The sequence below is a fragment of the Hyalella azteca genome, unplaced genomic scaffold (assembly GCF_000764305.2).
Source record: "Hyalella azteca isolate HAZT.00-mixed unplaced genomic scaffold, Hazt_2.0.2 contig15760, whole genome shotgun sequence".
Taxonomy (NCBI): Eukaryota; Metazoa; Arthropoda; class Malacostraca; order Amphipoda; family Hyalellidae; genus Hyalella; species Hyalella azteca.
In genome coordinates, this window is record NW_025945599.1 from 1 (window position 1) to 19,443 (window position 19,443).

General features: G+C 38.8%; 1 protein-coding gene across 1 annotated transcript; it reads left to right on the top strand.

Moving 5' to 3' along the window:
• Positions 1 to 8,572: 8,572 nt before the first annotated feature.
• LOC108677707 (ELMO domain-containing protein 2) lies at positions 8,573 to 17,210 on the top strand. Its single transcript, XM_018165973.2, has 7 exons — positions 8,573 to 9,737; positions 10,972 to 11,128; positions 11,414 to 11,597; positions 13,808 to 13,905; positions 14,502 to 14,570; positions 15,521 to 15,660; positions 16,627 to 17,210. The coding sequence occupies exons 1-7, from the start codon at positions 9,572 to 9,574 to the stop codon at positions 16,836 to 16,838; spliced, it is 1,026 nt and encodes a 341-aa protein (XP_018021462.1). The 5' UTR covers positions 8,573 to 9,571; the 3' UTR covers positions 16,839 to 17,210.
• Positions 17,211 to 19,443: the final 2,233 nt, after the last annotated feature.

Genomic DNA, 19,443 nt, shown 5'->3' on the forward strand with positions numbered 1-19,443 from the left:
CTGCCACCATGGTCAGGGCTGGTGTTAGAAGTTTTAGTGCCAGCAGTTCTTTGAGCAGGAGTCAAGAGGCTCTCACCTTCAGATTCCCCTGAGTCAAGTGGGTGTGGGTCTCTGTGGGAGCTGACTAGGTCCACTGAGACAGGTAAAACCCTCAAAGTTTCCAATTCCAGGATCACCAAGCCTATCACCAGAACTGGCCTCCTCTACATCTTCCAAGACTGGCAATGGCAGTTCACCCAGTTGGTCAGCTAATGTTGGCATGTTGGAGGTTTTGGAATCGGAAATGCACATCGAGCTGTTCGGCGCTGGCAGTGAACCATCTCCATCAGCAACTGGCAATGATTGGCTATGAGGGTCTTCCTGTGAATGCTTTGGTTGTTTACGGGAGGTTTTCTGTAGCGTTGATGATGCAGTCGCAGAAGAGCCGGTGTCCCCGTCTGAATCAGACATAGACGAACTGCCCAGTGCCCCCCTTACGCCGCTTCTGCCGACGCACCGGCATCGTTTAGATAAATAAGGAGCTTCTAGCCTCAAGCTTTTGCTCCACACACCTATCAATAATTACAATATCAAATATTCAACTATATTTACCTATGTGATTTTCACAGTCGGGCACAGAGCACAGTAACTTACGTCCGTCTCGGGCCGAAGTTTAAACCGGAATCCAGCCTGTAGGTTTTCGGATGAACGCGGAGCCGCGGACGCCGGAGGAAGTCGGACGGCCGCGGAGTACTCACTGTTTCACTGTTTTGATAGAATTAAAGATTTCATTATAAAATTTTCAGCACAGTCTTTGTAAACTTGGCTTCCTTTAAAATATAAGAAACGCAAATTTTTATCATATTTTATCTCCAATATCAGATTAGGAGTGGAAATTTTCACATGATTATTGTCATATGAAAATCCTACATTTCTCGTCTACCGTAGTAAATTCAGGTCTACATTTTTATACATGTCTAAATTTGAACTCCAATGTGGACCTAGAAAATTACGTTCATCCAAAAAACATGTAATATGAAAAGGTTTTACAATTTTCATATTCAATTTAATTTAATAATGTTGCACTTTAAGTCCACAAATAAAATTAATTTTACTTAATAAAACATATTCTACAGCTGCGATCCGGCCAAATATTTCGGAAACGTGAGGCCCATTGTGGTGAAGGTTATAGGAACGTGTAATCAACGCACATAGATTCGTCATTCTCACATACTATCGTACTGTTGCTTCTATAAAGTTGACCAAATTAGTGAGATTTGGAAGTTCTGAATTCCTGTTCATTCCCGTTTTCAAAGGAGCGAAGTTTCAAATATTAATGTTAGATATAATAATCTCATCTCATAAATTATGCTTACTTCATCTTTGAACACAGCACCATACAAGAACATTCTTTCGAACATTGGGACGGTTTGCGAATGCGGTGGATCGGGAGCGCAGCCGTGCACCACAAATTTTGTACACCAATAAGCCCTGAATCGAACGCCTTGGAGCTTTCCGGACATCCACCAATCAGCCGTGAATGGAACCTTCTATCCGTAACCGATCCTTGACATCCTTCTGCTTTGAATATTTTGAGCTCTACACCCCCCAGACACGAGGTCGAATAGCCTACGGTCGAATGGCCGTCCACCACTGAACGTTGCGTAGAAGCATCACTTCATACCCTGGCCACCGCTCGAATTGCAACTTGCGCGCAACAGCCTGCGACCACTTGGCTTTGCCCACCTCCGGCCTCGCATAAAACCTGCCGTGCACCAAATCGCCGGCTGTTTCTCCTGAGGGCTGATTGGTCTAATTCAATTGATTCGTTCTGTCTGGTGGCTTTCGGCTGCCTATATGATTTTCCAGAAGTCTTGAAGGCTACGTTCCGGAGGGCAGGAGTCATGATAGTCCATTACATCCAGGGCAGTGGTGGTCTTCGGCAGGCTTCCCCGGTGGATCTCTTCATAGTTGCAACACCACGTGAGCGCCAGCCATATCTGAAATTACAAGGCACCGTGACTAAAATGCATCGGACAACGAAATAAACGAAGTTTTTTTCTCATTCACATAACTGAAAAAAATAAACTTATTTCTACTGAAGGTGACATTAGAAAGGGTTAAAAATATTATTTTATTAATTATTTAGAGTAGGATGGCCCAGTGATTACAGTTCAGAGTATGAGGACTGCAGTCTGCAGCAGAGAGTTGCTAGTGCGATCCTAGCTCTGCGCGACAGTTTCTGGTCGGAATCGGCAAGAAGGCCGGGCGGTTAATTAAGCACAGCCAGAACTGAAGCAGTGAGTTGCGTGCTCGAGACCGCAAAAAGCTGTGAATATTCTACGATGTTAAGAATCAGCGACAGGCCTAACCGCCTAAAGCCTAATAAACGCTGAAACCGCTACTTTGTATTATTATTATTTTTGTATGTTTTACGTCTATCAAATATTCATTTATATGTTAGGTAAACATCTTAAACCTTCATCATAAAACAAAACCATTTTAAATCTTCATCACGAAGCAGTGTCTGTCGTTAGTGTGGAGAGTTTGGAAAAGTAACAGTTGTCAATGGAGTTGTTAATGGATAAACCCACCATTCAGCTACTTAGAAATGATGTGACACGTTTCCAGATGCATTGTCGCTCATCTTGACGGGACAACGATGCTTAATATTTTTCAAGCGATTTAGGCCGATTTTTAGTAGTTCAAAATGTTTAATTTCTTTCTGAGATGCGTCGAACTCTGTGATAAGGTGCACGGTCCACAAAGTGTTCTCATTAGACCAGAATTATACGGCTTCTATTGATGACGAGCGGCGAGCTGAGTGCCTTATTGAAGTAGCCGCTGACTGGAGGCTGAGCTGCGAATTATACGTCATTGACGGCGTATATAGAAGCACAATAACTTTTACTTTCGAGGCTTCAAATGTAAGATCCAGCATTTTTCCTTCATTCTTGATTATTCATAATAAAACTATGACATGGTCTAGTTCCGTACTACCTTTTTATAATTTATCATGAGTGACGTAGTCTTGAGTCCTGACCCCCGAAAATATCTACCTAAGTTCTGCTAAGTATTATTAGATCAACAACCTTCAATTCTCTAAAAAAATCAGATTCGAGTATGCTAAGACAATCTCTATGATAATATTATAACTCAATACGTTTAAATAATTTAACTGAATTTTGACAAGGATTGCTATCTCAAATCGGTGCTAAATTGAAAATTTTTGTTCAAATGTGGGGGCTGGCACCCGAGCACATTTAATTATTGACTACTTTACAGGGGTTTTCAAGACCAGGGTAACAAGAGTTGTGCTAATAGAAGCAGATTGAAATCAACTAGGGTGGACGGATAAAATTGGTTGGTTAATGACATCAAATTAATAATTGACAGAGTTCATTGTTAGCTCACGTGACCTGCTTGATCTTGCACGATTGTGGCCAAGGGACGAACGAGGAGACAGGGATGACGAGGCGCATGGCGAAAAACCATACGCGTTCATTATAACTTCAATCACTATTAGTGAGTGCTAAGTTTTATTCACGAGTGCTGAGTGGTGATTTGTGTTAAAACGTAATTGATTCGCCTTATTTTAACGCACCGCGCTATCTGTGTCAGATGCTTTTGTAGCCATAATATTCGAAACCAAACAAAGAGGGGGCTATAAGTTTAATCATATGAAAATGAATATATGCTTGATTTTTCAAAATACGATAATCGAAACCGTTACTTTACTCCTTGCCAAATTCGCGGAATTGATATGGCCGTGGCATTCCAGAGATCATTCGTTCGCCACTTCAAGTTCAGTGACATCAGTGACAGTGGCGTGTCAGGCGTGACAGTCAGTTCCTCTGTGGCGTTCATTCAGTAAGCGCTTTATGATTGTGCTCAGTGTTTACAGAATTTCCTGTGAGATTAACTTTAAATTTTCTTCCGTGATTAACGCAATACTTAGAAAGTTAGAATACACACACATCCATCAACTTGATATTAAATTTGCTTCTTTATATTGAATTCGCTGGGCAGGGTGGCCGTGGCCCAGCGGCCCCAGCCCCAGTGGTTAAATTTCAGAGTACGGGAGTGCTGCCGTAGCCCAAAAATTTGACTCTTAAATAAGCCCAAGAGCCAATGACAACCCTCTACATGCAATAGAAATAGTCAGCCTAACACATATGCAGCTGATCTTACTTGCCTCATCTCACGGTTCTCACCACACCAGCTTGAAGTTGAAACAAGCAATGCCTCAGCCCACAAGCTGATACTCCAAACGGATTACACCCAATAGCTCCTACACCAATTATTTAAGCCCATACCATCACTTCTTACAATTGCCGTAAGGCGTAAGCCACAGGGTCCGCAGACCGCACCAGACTGCCGTAAATGGGAACGGCCCCGCACCGGACTGTCGCATCACCTTACCCACTTCGCAGGCGTAAGCCCAGCCCTGATGCTCACCAGCATCTTCTTCCTCCACACTTACCTTCTTCTCTCCACCTTTCCGCAAAAAGGTTAGGTTAGGTTTGGTTAGAATTCTTCCGCAAGCTGGTGCCGAAAGGAGGGGGAGCAGGGGGTAAGCGTGGAGGTTTAGCCTCCAGAAGAACGGACAGGCTGGAGAGGTAGCAGTGTACTGATAGCACTGTGGCGCAGGGCGTTCTTTATCGAAAGTGGGGAAGGGGCTAGGCTGCATGGAATAGAAATATTTTGGGGTTTAGCGTGTGGGTTACGACCATTGTTTTGGCAGCTTGCTGGTTTGCATCCATGAAGGGATTTAGTCCCTGTGGCTTTCAGCAAGTAATCGTGTTGGCTAATTTGCTCTGCTGCATGCTTGCGCATGAGGTGAAGTATGAAAATTATGCTGGTATTGGGCAATGCTGGGTTATTTCAGTTGTCCCCAGAGTACCAGGAATGGCACAGCCGCACAGAGAGGCTCGGGTTTGATCCCAGCTCTGTCCGCCAGTTTCTGGTAAGAATTGGCAAGGAGGCCAGGCGGTTAAGCACAACAGAATTGTAGCAGTGAGTTGCGAGTTCGAGACCACCAAATGCTGTGAATGTTCTGGGATGTTAAGAATCGGCAACAGGCCTATGGCCTATTAAGTAATAAACACTGAAGCTGCTATTATTATTATCATGCAATGATGCAAAGCAGAGAGTTTTTTTAGACTCTTACTCAAGTTCATTTTTAAGTCTTATAAGTAGACCAGTAAAGTATCATGGATACCACACCAGCATTATCATACTTAAGAAATTGGCTTAAATCTTGAGTGGATGAGAAAATTAAAAATGAACTGATTCTAAACACTCTGTGCTTTGCCACTATGAATTATTACTTCAACTCTACAAGTAGCTGTATAAGTCTAAAGTCAAGTGGCTGATTTCATTTTCAAGAAACCAGCTGGCTTTCTCACCCCTCTCCCATGACCCATCCTCTTCTCTTCATGACTGACAGACTGAGAAGAGGCAGTAGGTGGACTGCCAGGACCGGAGTCACCGGACTGAACCAATCACATAGCCACAGCTGTCAGCTGGAAAGGATGATATCACAAATTCACAATCCCATCTACCAATCACAGCTGTAATTTGGAAAGGGGATGACATTACAATTCCATCAACCAATCACAGCTGGAAAGGGAAAGCCTGGAAAGGATATGTATATAATGGACTGAAAGTAGAAAATTCCTGGCCTTTCTAAGCTTTCAGCCTCAGGTATTGCTTTCCATTTTCCAATATGCTATCTGTACTGGTTAATTTAATATCCCTCTAGATAGAATTACACACTGCGGCAGTGTGTGCTACTGTGCTGTGTTCACACTATGTGAGCAAAATTTTTTAGTATAGCAAATAATTTTTTTTGCTACTGACCTTAGCAGAGGTACTTTTCCAAAATCTAATTTTTAAACAATTTTCTCAGGGAATTGGAATTTTTAGAGGTAGTAAATGAATAGTTTCTTAAATTGCTTTAGGGTTTAGGCTACACAGATAGTAGAAATGTTGAACTTTATGCCACTATTTTTAGTTTTGAAATATTTTGATTAGTTTTGCTGCTACAACTTATCTACAAAATGTGGGACAACTGTCCCAATTTACCCTGCCTGTCCCTTATTACCCCATTTGATGGTATATCTTTGTTTCTCTCTTTGTGCATGCAAGAAAATTTGGTCTTCAATGGAATCTAGATTAAATTTAATACATCAGCCTGTGCTACATCAAAGAGGTCATCAAATTTTTAGCTAAATTTATTCTCTTTTAGCTGTGGATTTTTTGTTTGTCTACTGGCTTCTTTTTTCAGACCCTGCCATTTGACATTTGTTGGGCTGCTCTTTTATATTGTTGATGATATGCTACACTTGTCTAGTGTCGTCAAAATTCTTACTTTTGCCCAAAAATTTATTTATTCTTGAGCAGTAGTGGGCGGCCACTAGTGGCAGCACTTTCATGAACAGTTCTCTTGTCTGGTGAGTGTAGGTAGGATAATCTGCTCAGAACCTGCCAATTTGATGGTAGCTTGGAAGCCTTGGACCCTGTGATACTTTCAGATGTGCCTCCATTCAGCCAAGTGCCACGAGTGTGTGTGATAGCACTAGTAGAATAATTAGATGAAATTGAGTTCTACAATACATTGTGCAGCTATCTTTAGTTGCCTGTGTGAATCAAAGATGGGATCAGTTAATTCTTAATAAATGTTCAAACTGGCACAAAGGCATCTATGGTCACTTATTATTTTTTTTTTTTTTGAAGTCAAATCTTAATATATTGGTATTCTACAATATATCTCACTGATATACTGTACTCTCACATGAAACATGGAATATGCTGTTATTTCATTTGTACCTGTAATACAAATTATGAGCAAGATAGAAGCAAAGCATTGTAGAATAGAATAGAATAGAAGTGTCGGTGTTGAAGACATAGGCCCATGGCCTGTTGCCATGGCCTGTAAAGAAAGAAACGAAGATCGTCTTTTTTTATCCTTACCGTCCTCGGACCCGCGATTAGGCAGCTACGGTACGCCACAAAAACTGGTAAATCTACCGGAGATTTAAACTTGAAAAACTGGTAAATCTACCGGAACCTCACCTGCGGTCTTGTGGAGGCCTGTGCTGCACACCATATTGGTAAAATTTATTTTACCATTAAATTACTTTATTACCATTATTTTAGTTGGCACTGTTGTGGGAAGCCCCTTACAATGATCCTGCAAGGAAGCAGGATTTTCCTACTGGGGTCCTGCAAACCCCCCTCTCCTGAAATGCATATATACATGTGAAGTCAAAGTATAAAATTAAAGCAAGAGTATAAATTTCAGTGTTGACATTATAAGTAGAATGCATCCTGCCTAAAATGATTCATTAACTTAATCATGCTAAAGGTGTTGTGCTTGACATTTTATGGTTGGATTTAGTGCACTCCTTAGGTTTATCATGTTAATTTTATGTTTGATTTTCAGATTGGTTAAAAACAGGCAGACTGGTACATACAATTTCTTGAGACTGAGTACCTAGACCCCCTGTGCCTCGGTTTTGCGCTGGTTTCTTCTCATTTTCCTGCCACTGTATATACATACATTGTTCTTCTTGTTGTGTTGACTTGAATAAATTATTAGATAAATACAGGGAAAATGTTGAACAAAAAAAGGATTAGGATGGTTTTAGGGGAGATGGAGACCTTCACTGATTTCTTGTTTTCCTCACCCTTTGCAACAAACGCCTCAGGCCCACAATGTGGCTGATTACCGTACACGTTGTACTTAGAGTTCCATAACAGCACCCTAGTGAGGAGAATGGATGATGGTGTGGATGTGGGCAGAAAGAGGTTAAAAATTCTTCTGTATGCTGATGATGCTGTGATTATGAGAGAAAATAGCATAGAACTACAAAGTATGCTGGACTGTGTGACTGAGTATGGGGGTGACTTCAATGTGTGTTTCTATGCATAGAAAAGCCAAGTATTTGTTGTGAATGGATCAGCTGATGATATTGGCAGAGTGTGGCTGTTTGGAGGGAATGAGATTGTTGGGTCGAATGAGTCTAGGTACTTAGTTATGTGTGCGGACCAGGAGGGATGTGAGAAAACAAAGGTTTTAAGTTTCAGTAAGGCAAATCAATGGTTGGATCTCATTGGAAGTGCAGCAAAAGTGAGAGCACAAGGTATGAAGTATAAAGGGAAGTGTGGAAGAATGTGGAAGAGTGAGGCAGTTCCCAGTATTATGTATGGATTTGATGTGATAGCATATAGTGATGGTGAGCTAGATAAACTGGAAATTGTACAGAATAGAGTGGCAAGATTGGCACTAGGAGCCCCCAGGTGGACTGCAGTAGAGGCCCTGAGAGGAGACATGGGTTGGAGTACCTTCAAGGAAAGAAGAATGAGAGCAGTTTTGAGATATAAAGTGAGACTGGAATGGATAGATGATGAACATTGGGTATGAAAGATATATATTTGGTATGCAAATGTGGTAGGCATGAAGCATGAGTGCTCCAAGGGCCTGCTGGACCAAAGGACAAATGGGTGATGACAGTTTACAGGGTATGTATGGCTGGGATAGAGTTGGATGAAAAAGAGTGTAAAAGAGAAATAAGTAAGGGAGTAGAAGGTGATGGAGGTGTGGAAGCAAGGAATGGAGGGAAAGAACACTTTGAAGCTATATCAGATGAAAGTGATGCCATATTACAAATGCATGTATGATGGTAGTAGGAGACCTTCTGTTTTGTGTAAGGGCAGGGGCGCTAGGTATGAATGGACGTACATACTGGTGGAACAAGAGGAGGGAAGATAAATGTCTTATGCATGATTGTGATGAAAAGGAAACTGTGGAGCAATTATTAATGGAATGTTTGGGGTAGGTATATGAGAGAGAGCAACAGAGAGCCTACAATGGAGGCGATTTGGAATGAGGGAGATGATATTAATAAAGTGGGGTGTGAGAGAACAAGTGAGGAGGGGATGATGAAGATTGTAGGTCTGTCTGAGGGAGCAACTGTGGCTATGTTTGAGAGTGTAAGGAGATATTTGATGAACGTGTGGAGGTTGAGGGACAGAAGGTGGATGATAAGAGTGTGGTTTTAAAGAGTGGTGGGTTGAGAAAGGAGAGGGTTGGAAGGCAAAGCTAACCATGCTGAATGTTTTAGTACCATTATTTCTGTTTTTTAGGATGTTGACATGTATAACTGAATGTTTGAGTCTATAGGGATTTTAGTGCACACTTATTAATTGAACTTTTTTTCAACAGCCAAGTGCAACATGAACTTATAATTTTCAGTTTTATGTTAAAGATTTTTATGCAGTGTGAATGACTGATCTAAAGGTCTTGACCTGAGGTCAGCACTCACCCAATTCCAACTACCTACAACTGAAATGTGGTAACTTGGATACACTGTTCAAAATCAAATCAGTTGAATTTGAAATTGCTTGAGAATAAAGTCATAAAGTATGAAAATATTTTCAAAATTCTGATACAAAAGTTGTGGATTTGCCAGCACTGACATGAACATTTCTACTTGTTAGATTTTTTGCAACTTGTTGAAGTCAATATTTGCTGTTGTGTCTGCCATTGTGAGTGCAGGTAAATTGCTGTCAAACCCAAGGGGTAAACATGTTAACAAAAAAGCTGAAAACATTATTTGGTCATTTATGGTTTACTATTTGGCTTTGGATGCGTCCCCTGGTAAAATGGGTGCTGAGGAAATCCACGCAGCTATGCGAGATTCAAAGAATTTGCTATGCTACCCTACCTGGAGCTGAAAGATCTACCAAAGTTGGTAAGGAAGAGTTGAGAAAAAAGGTATTTAGTAGCTATAAGTTAAGGATAAGAAAATTTACATATGTTTCTGAGCATAATAAAATTATTTCTAAGAAAAATTATTTTTTATATGCTAAAACAAAAAGCTACAAAAATTAAACCACAGTTGCATTAGGATTTCAAGGAGCTCAACGAGAACGTTGAGTACGAGGAGCGCGAGAGCAAGTTTGAAGTTACTCATGAGTAACTGCAGCCTGGGACATGAATCAATAAATGTAGTGTTTTAGAATGCCATAAAAACCTGAATCCGCTTGCCCTAATTTGGAAAAATATGTCAAAAATTGAATGAAATTCATTTTCAGTTGCTGTGGTAAATGGTAATGCGCAATTGAGCCTTAATTGGAGTCTAAATTTAATGTGTTTTAGTTTTCTGGATTGATTTCTCATAAAGTTTAAAACTTTGATGAACATTATTTAACACAAAAAAAACTTCGAACAAATCCTTGCCACTTTTTTCAACTTTATTAATTAAAGGTTTTAGATTAAGCTAGCATTGTTTCTTTATTTTAGTGCTCAACTCTCATGCATATAACCAGGTAGATCATTGTGTCATTTGTTTGCATATTTCAGGTCATCTTGAGCGAGACGATCTTCAACATAAATGTTTATTTCATTATTTTGTATTTTCATCTTGAATTAATTTATTTGCATCATGATAATAGCTGAAAAAACTTAAAGCATTATTATTTTTGTCCCATTGCCAGGAAATCAGAAAATAAAATCATAATAAACTGAGATTTAGATTTATATTTTTCTGTGAAACTTTACTACCAATAAAGTTTTGGCCCGAAACTGTAGTGTGCACCAACCTTTGTATCCTGAACTTCATTTTAGTTTATCCAAATTTATATGCATAGGTATGCATCTTTCACAGTCATTATGTAGTATCAAATAAAATTGTCTAAATTGAACTTAGAAGTGTTAAATATTACAAAATCAATAGAAGTAGTTCTCATGCTCGATTGAGATTAAGATACTAAGCAAAATTGACTTTATTCTCTGGTTTATAGTTCATACTCATTTGCATACATGCTAAAAACTGATTTCTTCACTATGTATTTCTGACTCACTGGCTAAATTGAACTTACTGTTTAACACATTATATATAGATACATTACAATAAGATGAAATCATTTTTAAAGTTAATATAACATCAATTTATATTGATCGCTTTTTTGCTTGTTTTTTTTCAGAATTCAGCCTGGAGCATTCACGTCATGCTGAAATTCAGAAATGCTGTGCATATCTTTCATCAAAAGCTGAAGAACAGCAGATTCGTCCTGACGTGATTCATTACGCAGTTTATGCCGTTGTCAGAGTCAAGGATATCAACACCAAACTTCATCCCAAGTATTATTTCATGAGTGATTACTAAAACATTGGCCTCCTGATTCAGATTAATGCAATCAAAATCAATGTTTACCATATTATTATGATCAGCAATTTGCACATTCCATGACTGTGGAATGTTAACAAATACATTCATGAATGTCAGTATGGCTGATGATACCAATTCTAAGTTTTATATTAACTCTCAAATATTTTGCTATAGCTGCTACAATATTTCATTTATATATACTCTTTGTTGCTCAATATCAGAAGCATAAGAAGTCCAGAGCATCTCTGCTTGTGCAGGTTTTCAGGCCAGTTGTTGTCATGCATAGGCAGCATCTGGGGCTATAGGCAGCTCATCAGTGAGGTTGAGTCCCTCTGTAATATTGGTTGTTCAACGGCTGCTCAGCTCCCTGCCAACGCTCAACAAGTCACTGACAAACTGCAAACTCTGTGGCAAGCTCTCAAACCTGATTCACATCTCCAGGTAATTGTTGTTAGTTTTTATGAACCCTTTAGTGTCCTGCTGTACATATATGTTGCCTTTCAAAAATTTCATATTAAATGCTTTCTATAAATATGGCGGAGCTTCAGTGGTGTCAGTCATGTTCAGAACATGTCCGAGATTGGCTCAGCAGCAACAAACAAAGGAATTGTGTCTTGCACATCAGTACAGGCTGTGCTCAACTGGGATGAAGAGCTGTTTTCATCTGCCATGCAAAACTTTTTTTTTTGTCACTATGGTATTGCAATGAAAAAATTATGTTCTTGTTTAGGCATGCTTTAGGAGTTAGTTTGATTGTTTATTGATGCATATTGGTAGTTTGTGTTATTCTTGTATCATATTTTTTAAGCAAGCCAGATATGTAAAGTTGAGCTCACAAACCCTATTTTTGAAATACACCACACATGTCCAGTTATACATGTTCTGTGACACTGCTGTACAGCTGGCAAACAGAATTTTTCTGTTTGATACTTGGCAATTCAGTGTAGTTCTTCCTCTAGTGATATGACTTAGCTCCAAAATTTAAATACATAAAGTCTCAGGTTTACTTCATAATTTTAGTTGCATATTGAAATGCTTTGGTGGAATACCTAATGACTAACTAAACTGTGTGAACCTAACCAGGCTTCTGAAACGAGTTAATAATTGATTGTTATGTTAGCGGGTGAGTGTCAGCTGTACATATTGATGTATTTTGTGATTTGTTTAGTGGATTCCAATTAAATTTTTTTACCCAAGATGAATCCATGTAAGCAAACAAGGTAGAGCGACATATTGCTGTACTTACTCTCTCAGTGACCATAAAGACAATTGATTAGATGATAATGGTGTCCTTGACTATAACTCTCCAGTCTTTTTGAGACTGTTACCCATAAAATTGATAAAAGTACTTGAGATGCTGATGACAATCCAATACTAGTTGAGGTTAAGTCCTCTGAATTTGAATTTTTTAACAAGAAGAGCCTAAAAATTTTCTATATGGGTGTACTAAGTCAGAAAGCCACAATTCAGAAAGTCAGAAGCCACAATTCATGCGCTGCAGGTCATGTGCAATAGTTATACACTGGACAAGGCTGTATGTAACAGTCATACATTGCATGCAAGGTCATGCTCTACAGTCCTACACGGCAGGGAGGGCCGTGCACAATAGTGCTACCTTGCAAGGGAGGTTGTGCAGAGCAGTCCTACTGTGCATGCTTGGGCATGCATGTAGTTCTACATGACATGCAGGTGGTGACTTTTACATGACCTACTGTTGATTATTAGCATGTCAGATTTTATTGAATGAACTCAAATAATATGTTTCAGACGAGTGATATCTTCATTGTAGCACATCAGCATATTATATTCATTCAAGTATAATTATACTACCGGTACATGCTAGCAGCTTTTTCATTAGAAGTGTAACTTATTTTGTTCATGCATGAAGCTCATTTGTCCAATTGTCTAGACTAGTTTCAGTTTTGTGCTACGACCATGTGGACATGTATGTCATCTTTCAAATTTTTAAAATGAATGAATTTGAAAAACCTTGAATAATTCTTCAGTGCAATTAGGAATAGATCCCTCAAAAAATTACATATAATTTTTTTTTTGTACATGTGAGAAATTTGGGTGCTAGAGGGTTAAGCTACGTTTCAAGTTTGTAATTTTTCAACAGCTAATTTTTAGAAAAATTCATTTTTGTTTCTGGATATGCATTTATTGTGCAATGGAATTTTAATTTGATGAAACAGTGTAAAATAGTGTTCATGTTTCATTTAGTGTACAATATCTTAAACTTGTATATCAAGTGACTCTTTATATACTACAGTTTCCATTCATTATCGTCACCTACTCTTATCATGTCCAATTGCATGCCTCAAAGGCGTTTCTCCCACGTATAAATTGCTAAAATTTATTCTATGATTCACTTTTTTTTAGAAATGAGTTGTAATTGCTAAAATTTATTCTACAATTCCCTTTTTAGCGCATTTTCTCATTTATGGAAAAATGCACTATTGTGCTCGCCATGCCCGTCTGTCCGTCCGTGACCTCAAGTTTTCATTGACGAGAAAATGTGCCCTCTGTCACTCACTGCAGTGAGTACTCAGTTATATTTTTTTAAAAAATGAGTTGTCAGTAACTATAGTAACTATAGAATGAAAGATCTTTTGACAACAAAGAAATTAACAGTTATTTTTTCACTGCAGAAACTTGTGAGCAAACAGTGGCAGGAAATTGGCTTCCAAGGAGAAGATCCTTGCACAGACTTCAGAGGCATGGGGCTGCTTGCCCTTGAAAATTTATTGTAAGTTTCGGCACTTTTGATCTATATTTATTTATATATTAATTGAACGGAGGCAGTGGATTCATATTTATATAAATATTCCTTGATATCAAATGATTGAAGTGAATTTATGTTCCTTGAAAATTTATTGTAAGTCTCAGCACTTTTGATCTATTTTCATTTATATATTAGTTGAACGGAGGCAATGGATTCATATTTATACAAATATTCCTTAATATCAAATGATTGAAGTGAATTTATGTTGAGTTATTTATTTAGGTTTTCATGGGTACTGCATCAACCAGCAATTTGTTAGTTTACCAGTGCTTGTATAAAATGACATGGTTTTCTGGGAATCTGATTCTCTCTTTGGCATTAATCTGGAATTTGTGATCTATTTTGTTCTCAGTTTGTCTCTTCTGTTCTGCAAAAAAGAAAAGTTTTGCCTTTTAAATTCTCGATCTGATTCTCCTGCATCTTATTAACATCACTCAATCACATCAAAATAATTGGTTAATCAATCAAAAGTGAAGCTTTAAAAATGACAGGTTAGTCTTATTTTAGTCTATTTTAGTCTATGTTTAGTCTATGTTTGTCTATGTTTAATATTTCTGCAGGTATTTTGCCGTGACTCATGAGTCGGCAGCAAGGCACGTGCTCTCGCGATCTTGCCATCCTCGCTACGGGTGAGCCTTTAGCTTTTGATCTCATTCAATTCTTGAATAAATTCTGATCTTCATGAAGAACTTGCCAGTTAAATAACTTTCAAACGACACTAGCTGATGGAGATAGAACTTCTTGATACACCAGGACGGCGGCACACAACCAATGAGGATTACTGGTTGGCTGAGAAGTCTTGTTCACAACTAAGGCATAAACTAGTGTTAGAACTTCGGGATTCCTATTTGTGATGTTGGGACATTCATCCATCAATGTGTGAGACAGTTGTTTAGCCACATAGATTTGTACAATAATATGTGCAGCAGTTACTATTGGCTATGGATGTCAAAAGATAGCTCTTTGTGCAATATTCTAGTCCAGCACATTGTAACATCAAAAGAGAGATAAGACTTAACAATCTATATTGGGTTTATTGGGTTTATGTTGCTGACCGCTTGGGTAAGTCAGTGTTGTATATAACTTTTTAGCGCATTTTCTCATTTATGGAAAAAATGCACTATTGTGCTCGCCATGTCCGTCTGTCTGTCCGTCCGTCTGTCCGTCCGTCCGTGACCTCAAGTTTTCGTCGATGAGAAAATGCGCTCTTTGTCACTCACTGCTGTGAGTACTGAGTTATATTTTTTACGTGTAGGGTCAGAAAATTTTACTCTCAGTCCAACTTGGATGGGACGCCAACTGTGAGAGATCCTTCGCCCATGCAGTGTTAAATATCGTATCAACGATAATCAATCAAAATGCTAAATTACACCATGCAATGCCATGTACTAAGTAACTGATCTTGATTTTCAGGTTACAATAACATAAGTTTTCTTTGACTTAGCCTTGTCCTCAGCGGCTCAGCCTGTACCGAAAGATTTCTCAAAGACAATAGTTGGCTTATTTTAAAGTTCATCATTTATTTTCCCTGCAAAAGATAAAATTAGATTTTTCTCTCTGATGTATTGTTCATTTGAAGATATTCATTTGGCATCGTGGGCATCAACCTGACGCACCTGGCGCTGACGCTGCTCAAGGACGGCGCACTGAAGCATCACTTCTACAACGTCGCCGTCAAGGAGATGAAGGAGGCCGCCCTCTCTGCCTCCTCTACATCAGGTAACTCTTTGACATGCCATCAGCTGTAGCAATAACTGGCAATATGTGTCAAGTTTTAAACAGGGGCACATAAAACAGGGGTATTAACCATGCTTCCTCCACATCAGGTAACTCTCTGACATGCCATCAGCTGTAACAATAACTGGCAATATGTGTCAAGTTTTAAACAGGGGGGCATGAAACAGGGGTATTAACCATGCTTCCTCCACATCAGGTAGCTCTCTGACATGCCATCAGCTGTAACAATAACTGGCAATATGTGTCAAGTTTTAAACAGGGGGCGCATAAAATAGGGGTATTAACCATGCCTCCTCTACATCAGGTAACTCTTTGACATGCCATCAGCTGTAACAGTAACTGGCAAAATGTGTCAAGTTTTAAACAGGGGCACAAAAAAGAGGGGTATTAACCATGATTCCTCCACATCAGGTACTCTTTGACATGCCATCAGCTGTAACAATAACTGGCAATATGTGTCAAGTTTTAAACAGCGGCGCATAAAACATGTTTTTTCAAGAGGGTTGTAAAAATGTAATTTGGAATACTTTTACTTAGATGATAATTTTGTATGTAATGTCACTGGGCTTGATCTATAGTCTTATTAGAGTTGATTATCAAACTGTCGAATTGAATCAATCATTGCCATAGCAGGTCTTGTGTCACGAACGAATATTGTAGTGTTGCTCGAGCAACAGTGAATTAAATTTAATGTTTTAGACGTTTGTGTTAATTAAAGTAATGCTAATTAAACCTGCTGAATACGTGCTAGTCGATACAGGCTTTCAAGATTTTGCTGATCTTCGTATGCCTTTCCCACAGCGACGAATTCAATTCAAACTGGAGCTCATAGAAATAGTTTATCCTGAAAAAGTTTATTCAATTGCATCTTTGACAAATATTTATCATATCTTTATATCTTTATTATCATATCTTTATTATCATAGCTACTAACAACATTGTGCTCAGGTACCGCCGGCGTGCAGCTGCCGTCACTGCGACACTTCCACCAAGTTTACTGCTACATCTTCTTCGAGTTCGACTCGTTGTGGAGGAATGAGAAGCCCAGGGACATCATGGAGTTCAACAGAGTCAGGGATCTGTTTGAGAAGAAGCTCAGGGCTCAGCTTAAGAGCTACGACTGCATCCTCAAGACTAACTTTGTCTTGCGCAACGTATAATGCCAGTTCTGTCAGGGGAATTGTAGCATTCTGTCTAAGTTTTTTGTACCGTGAAACTTTCAACGATAACTAATCATGTCGTTTTGATGGCATATATATGCTGAATTGCCTTGCAGAAATTAAAATTATGCTATTTCTGATGTGGGAAAATTTGTACTATACAATTTATGGGTGCACGCTCTCAACTGGTGCGCTTTGGTGGGTTGCAATTCTAGTGACGGGAGGCAATTGTCACGTGAGAAGAGCATTTTTTCTCAATATCCCTTCAAACCCAAGCCAGATCTCATTTTTACCTCTCGCGATGTATAATTTATTGTTTATCATTTATAGGTATACCACTAAGAACATTCAGTTTTAATTATATTTTTCTGATACAGATACATCAGATAACCTAGAATTTGTACTCATGTTCGTGGTTCAACGAAGTCGTATTGACCATTATTAACCATTTTATTTGATCATTGCTTGGGTTCGCGCTATTCTGCTGCTGATAAGTGATAACCATCACGACAATGACTGATGAAGTGCGAGGCTTATGCCTGCTTAAGTGTCTAGGTCTTCGTGACACGCATTCCTTTTCTGGATCAGGGCCCATACTTTCAAAAAAAGTTAAGAGATCGTACGTTCATCAGCCAATCATGGACGGCCTTTCAAGCAAAATCCACCAATCATTGACAATAAAGTAGAGCGTAAGTACTTACGTTCACTTAGCGAGTTTTGAAAGTATGGCCCCTGCAAGCTTAATCAAGCTGATCAATGCTTTCTCATTATTCTGGAATTTAGTGAACGTCAACATGAATCATGAAACCATATATTATGCTCGAAAAATGTTTTTTATTCATTTGGTGATTTGTTTGCGTTTCCTGAGACCTGTATGAAAGGAATTCATCTCCATTATTGCGCCTAACATATGGCTGGAAAAAAGAGATATGGCTGTAACATAGAAGAATTTGACATACGATGTCACTAATCATTGCACGACTTTTATTCTTCGGGGGCCATACTTTCAAAATTCGCTAAGTGAGCGTAAGTATTTACGCTCTATTTTCATGTCTATGATTGGTGGATTTTGCTTGAAAGGCCGTCAATGATTGGCTGATGAACTTACGATCTCTTAACTTTTTTTGAAAGTATAGGCGGGAAGCACAGGAAGCGTGAAATGCACATTGCACGAGCTGCCACGGAGCTCGCATCTGTAATTTTAGTTCAAGTTTACTGTGCATAATTTGGCACTGAATGGTTTTAATACGAGCCCTATAAGGCATAAAATTTTATAGGTAGTATAAATTTGAATTATACAGTATTCTATTGTATACTTCACGTTTGTTCTCTAACGAATTTTCAAATCAACTGTACGCTGCTATCTTAATTCCATGATAGATAGTCTCTCCACATTCTGTGTTTGACGTTAATAGATTATATCAGTGCCCTATGCCGGAACTCCACTGATTCGAAGCTCTTAAATACTTTAATTGAATGTTAAAGTAATGAAGGCACTTTCTACTGGGTGAACCTGGGCCGTCTTCTGGGACTCCAAACACCTCGTTTTGTCCCTCTGTTCAATTTATGTCATGCCGTCATTACATGATCTGTCCTCAAGTGTGGTGTCCAAGGTGTTTATATATTTATTATGTTACAAGGTGTTTATTATTTTGATGACAGGTATATTTTACATTCGATAAGTACAAGGTCATATGTGATTCCTTCGTTCCTCGAAGCAAATTCTTGCATACTTTGCAAAGTTCTCAGCAGAGTTGTGTTCCTCACAGGCCAGTTGAGTTCAGGTCGTAATAATAAAGACTATTTTTCTTAACTAATCTTGGAGTTTTCACCGAGATTCGAGACTAGTGTTAAAATGGATGACATTACCTGGTAATGTATAGTTTTAGCTTATTGTGAATAACACTTCATTCCAACTGACTTCTGCGTGATATGTATTGTTAATGTTTCTGTTCCACTTCGCAATTTTTGATCCATATCATTTTTCTAAAATTTTATCTCAGAAACGACTTGAGAGGACACGCGCGTCGCACGGCGTGTTTTGTTCTTAATTTACAGTCTTATTTATTTATTACCAAGAGAACCTGAATTAATTTATTTTGTTATTTATGACCAAACTCAGTATCTATGACTCAAAATTTATTGTGCAACTTTTTGTTAAGACGCGTTTTCAGTAATTCAACTTGAAATGTGTTTAAACTTGTGGAACTTCGGCAATTACTGTCTTATAATGAATCTTAAAATCTGGGCCTTGTATCACTTTGCCTGCTCGGTTGGGGAACTTGTCGACAAAGGTGCTCTAGAAAAACCTGTTAATATCTTGGTCAACGTATGGAAGAGGAAATTTTTCCGTTTCAGTACGATTCATGTTCTCTGTACTATGTTATACAGTTTTCAGCAGCCCTGACAGAGCATTTAACACCTGCGTGTGAGTTACCGTCGCAGTGTTGTTCAAGTTGTCTTTGTTCTTCCCTTCCCTGCTTGCCTGATGCGCCTGCCAGGTAACTTGTATAAGAGTCTTTTATCTTATACTCTTATCTTAAGACTCTTATACTCTTATAATAAGAGTATAAGAGTCTTTTGAACGGCTGTCTTCGGTTGTGGT

What these genes read in the sequence shown, in the direction of transcription:
- LOC108677707 (XM_018165973.2), top strand. Translation starts at nt 9,572, where the DNA reads ATGTTAACAAAAAAGCTGAAAACATTATTTGGTCATTTATGGTTTACT. An exon ending in AACCTGATTCACATCTCCAG is followed by an intron (nt 11,598 to 13,807) that starts GTAATTGTTGTT and finishes TTTTCACTGCAG; the next exon opens with AAACTTGTGAGCAAACAGTG. An exon ending in CTCTGCCTCCTCTACATCAG is followed by an intron (nt 15,661 to 16,626) that starts GTAACTCTTTGA and finishes CATTGTGCTCAG; the next exon opens with GTACCGCCGGCGTGCAGCTG.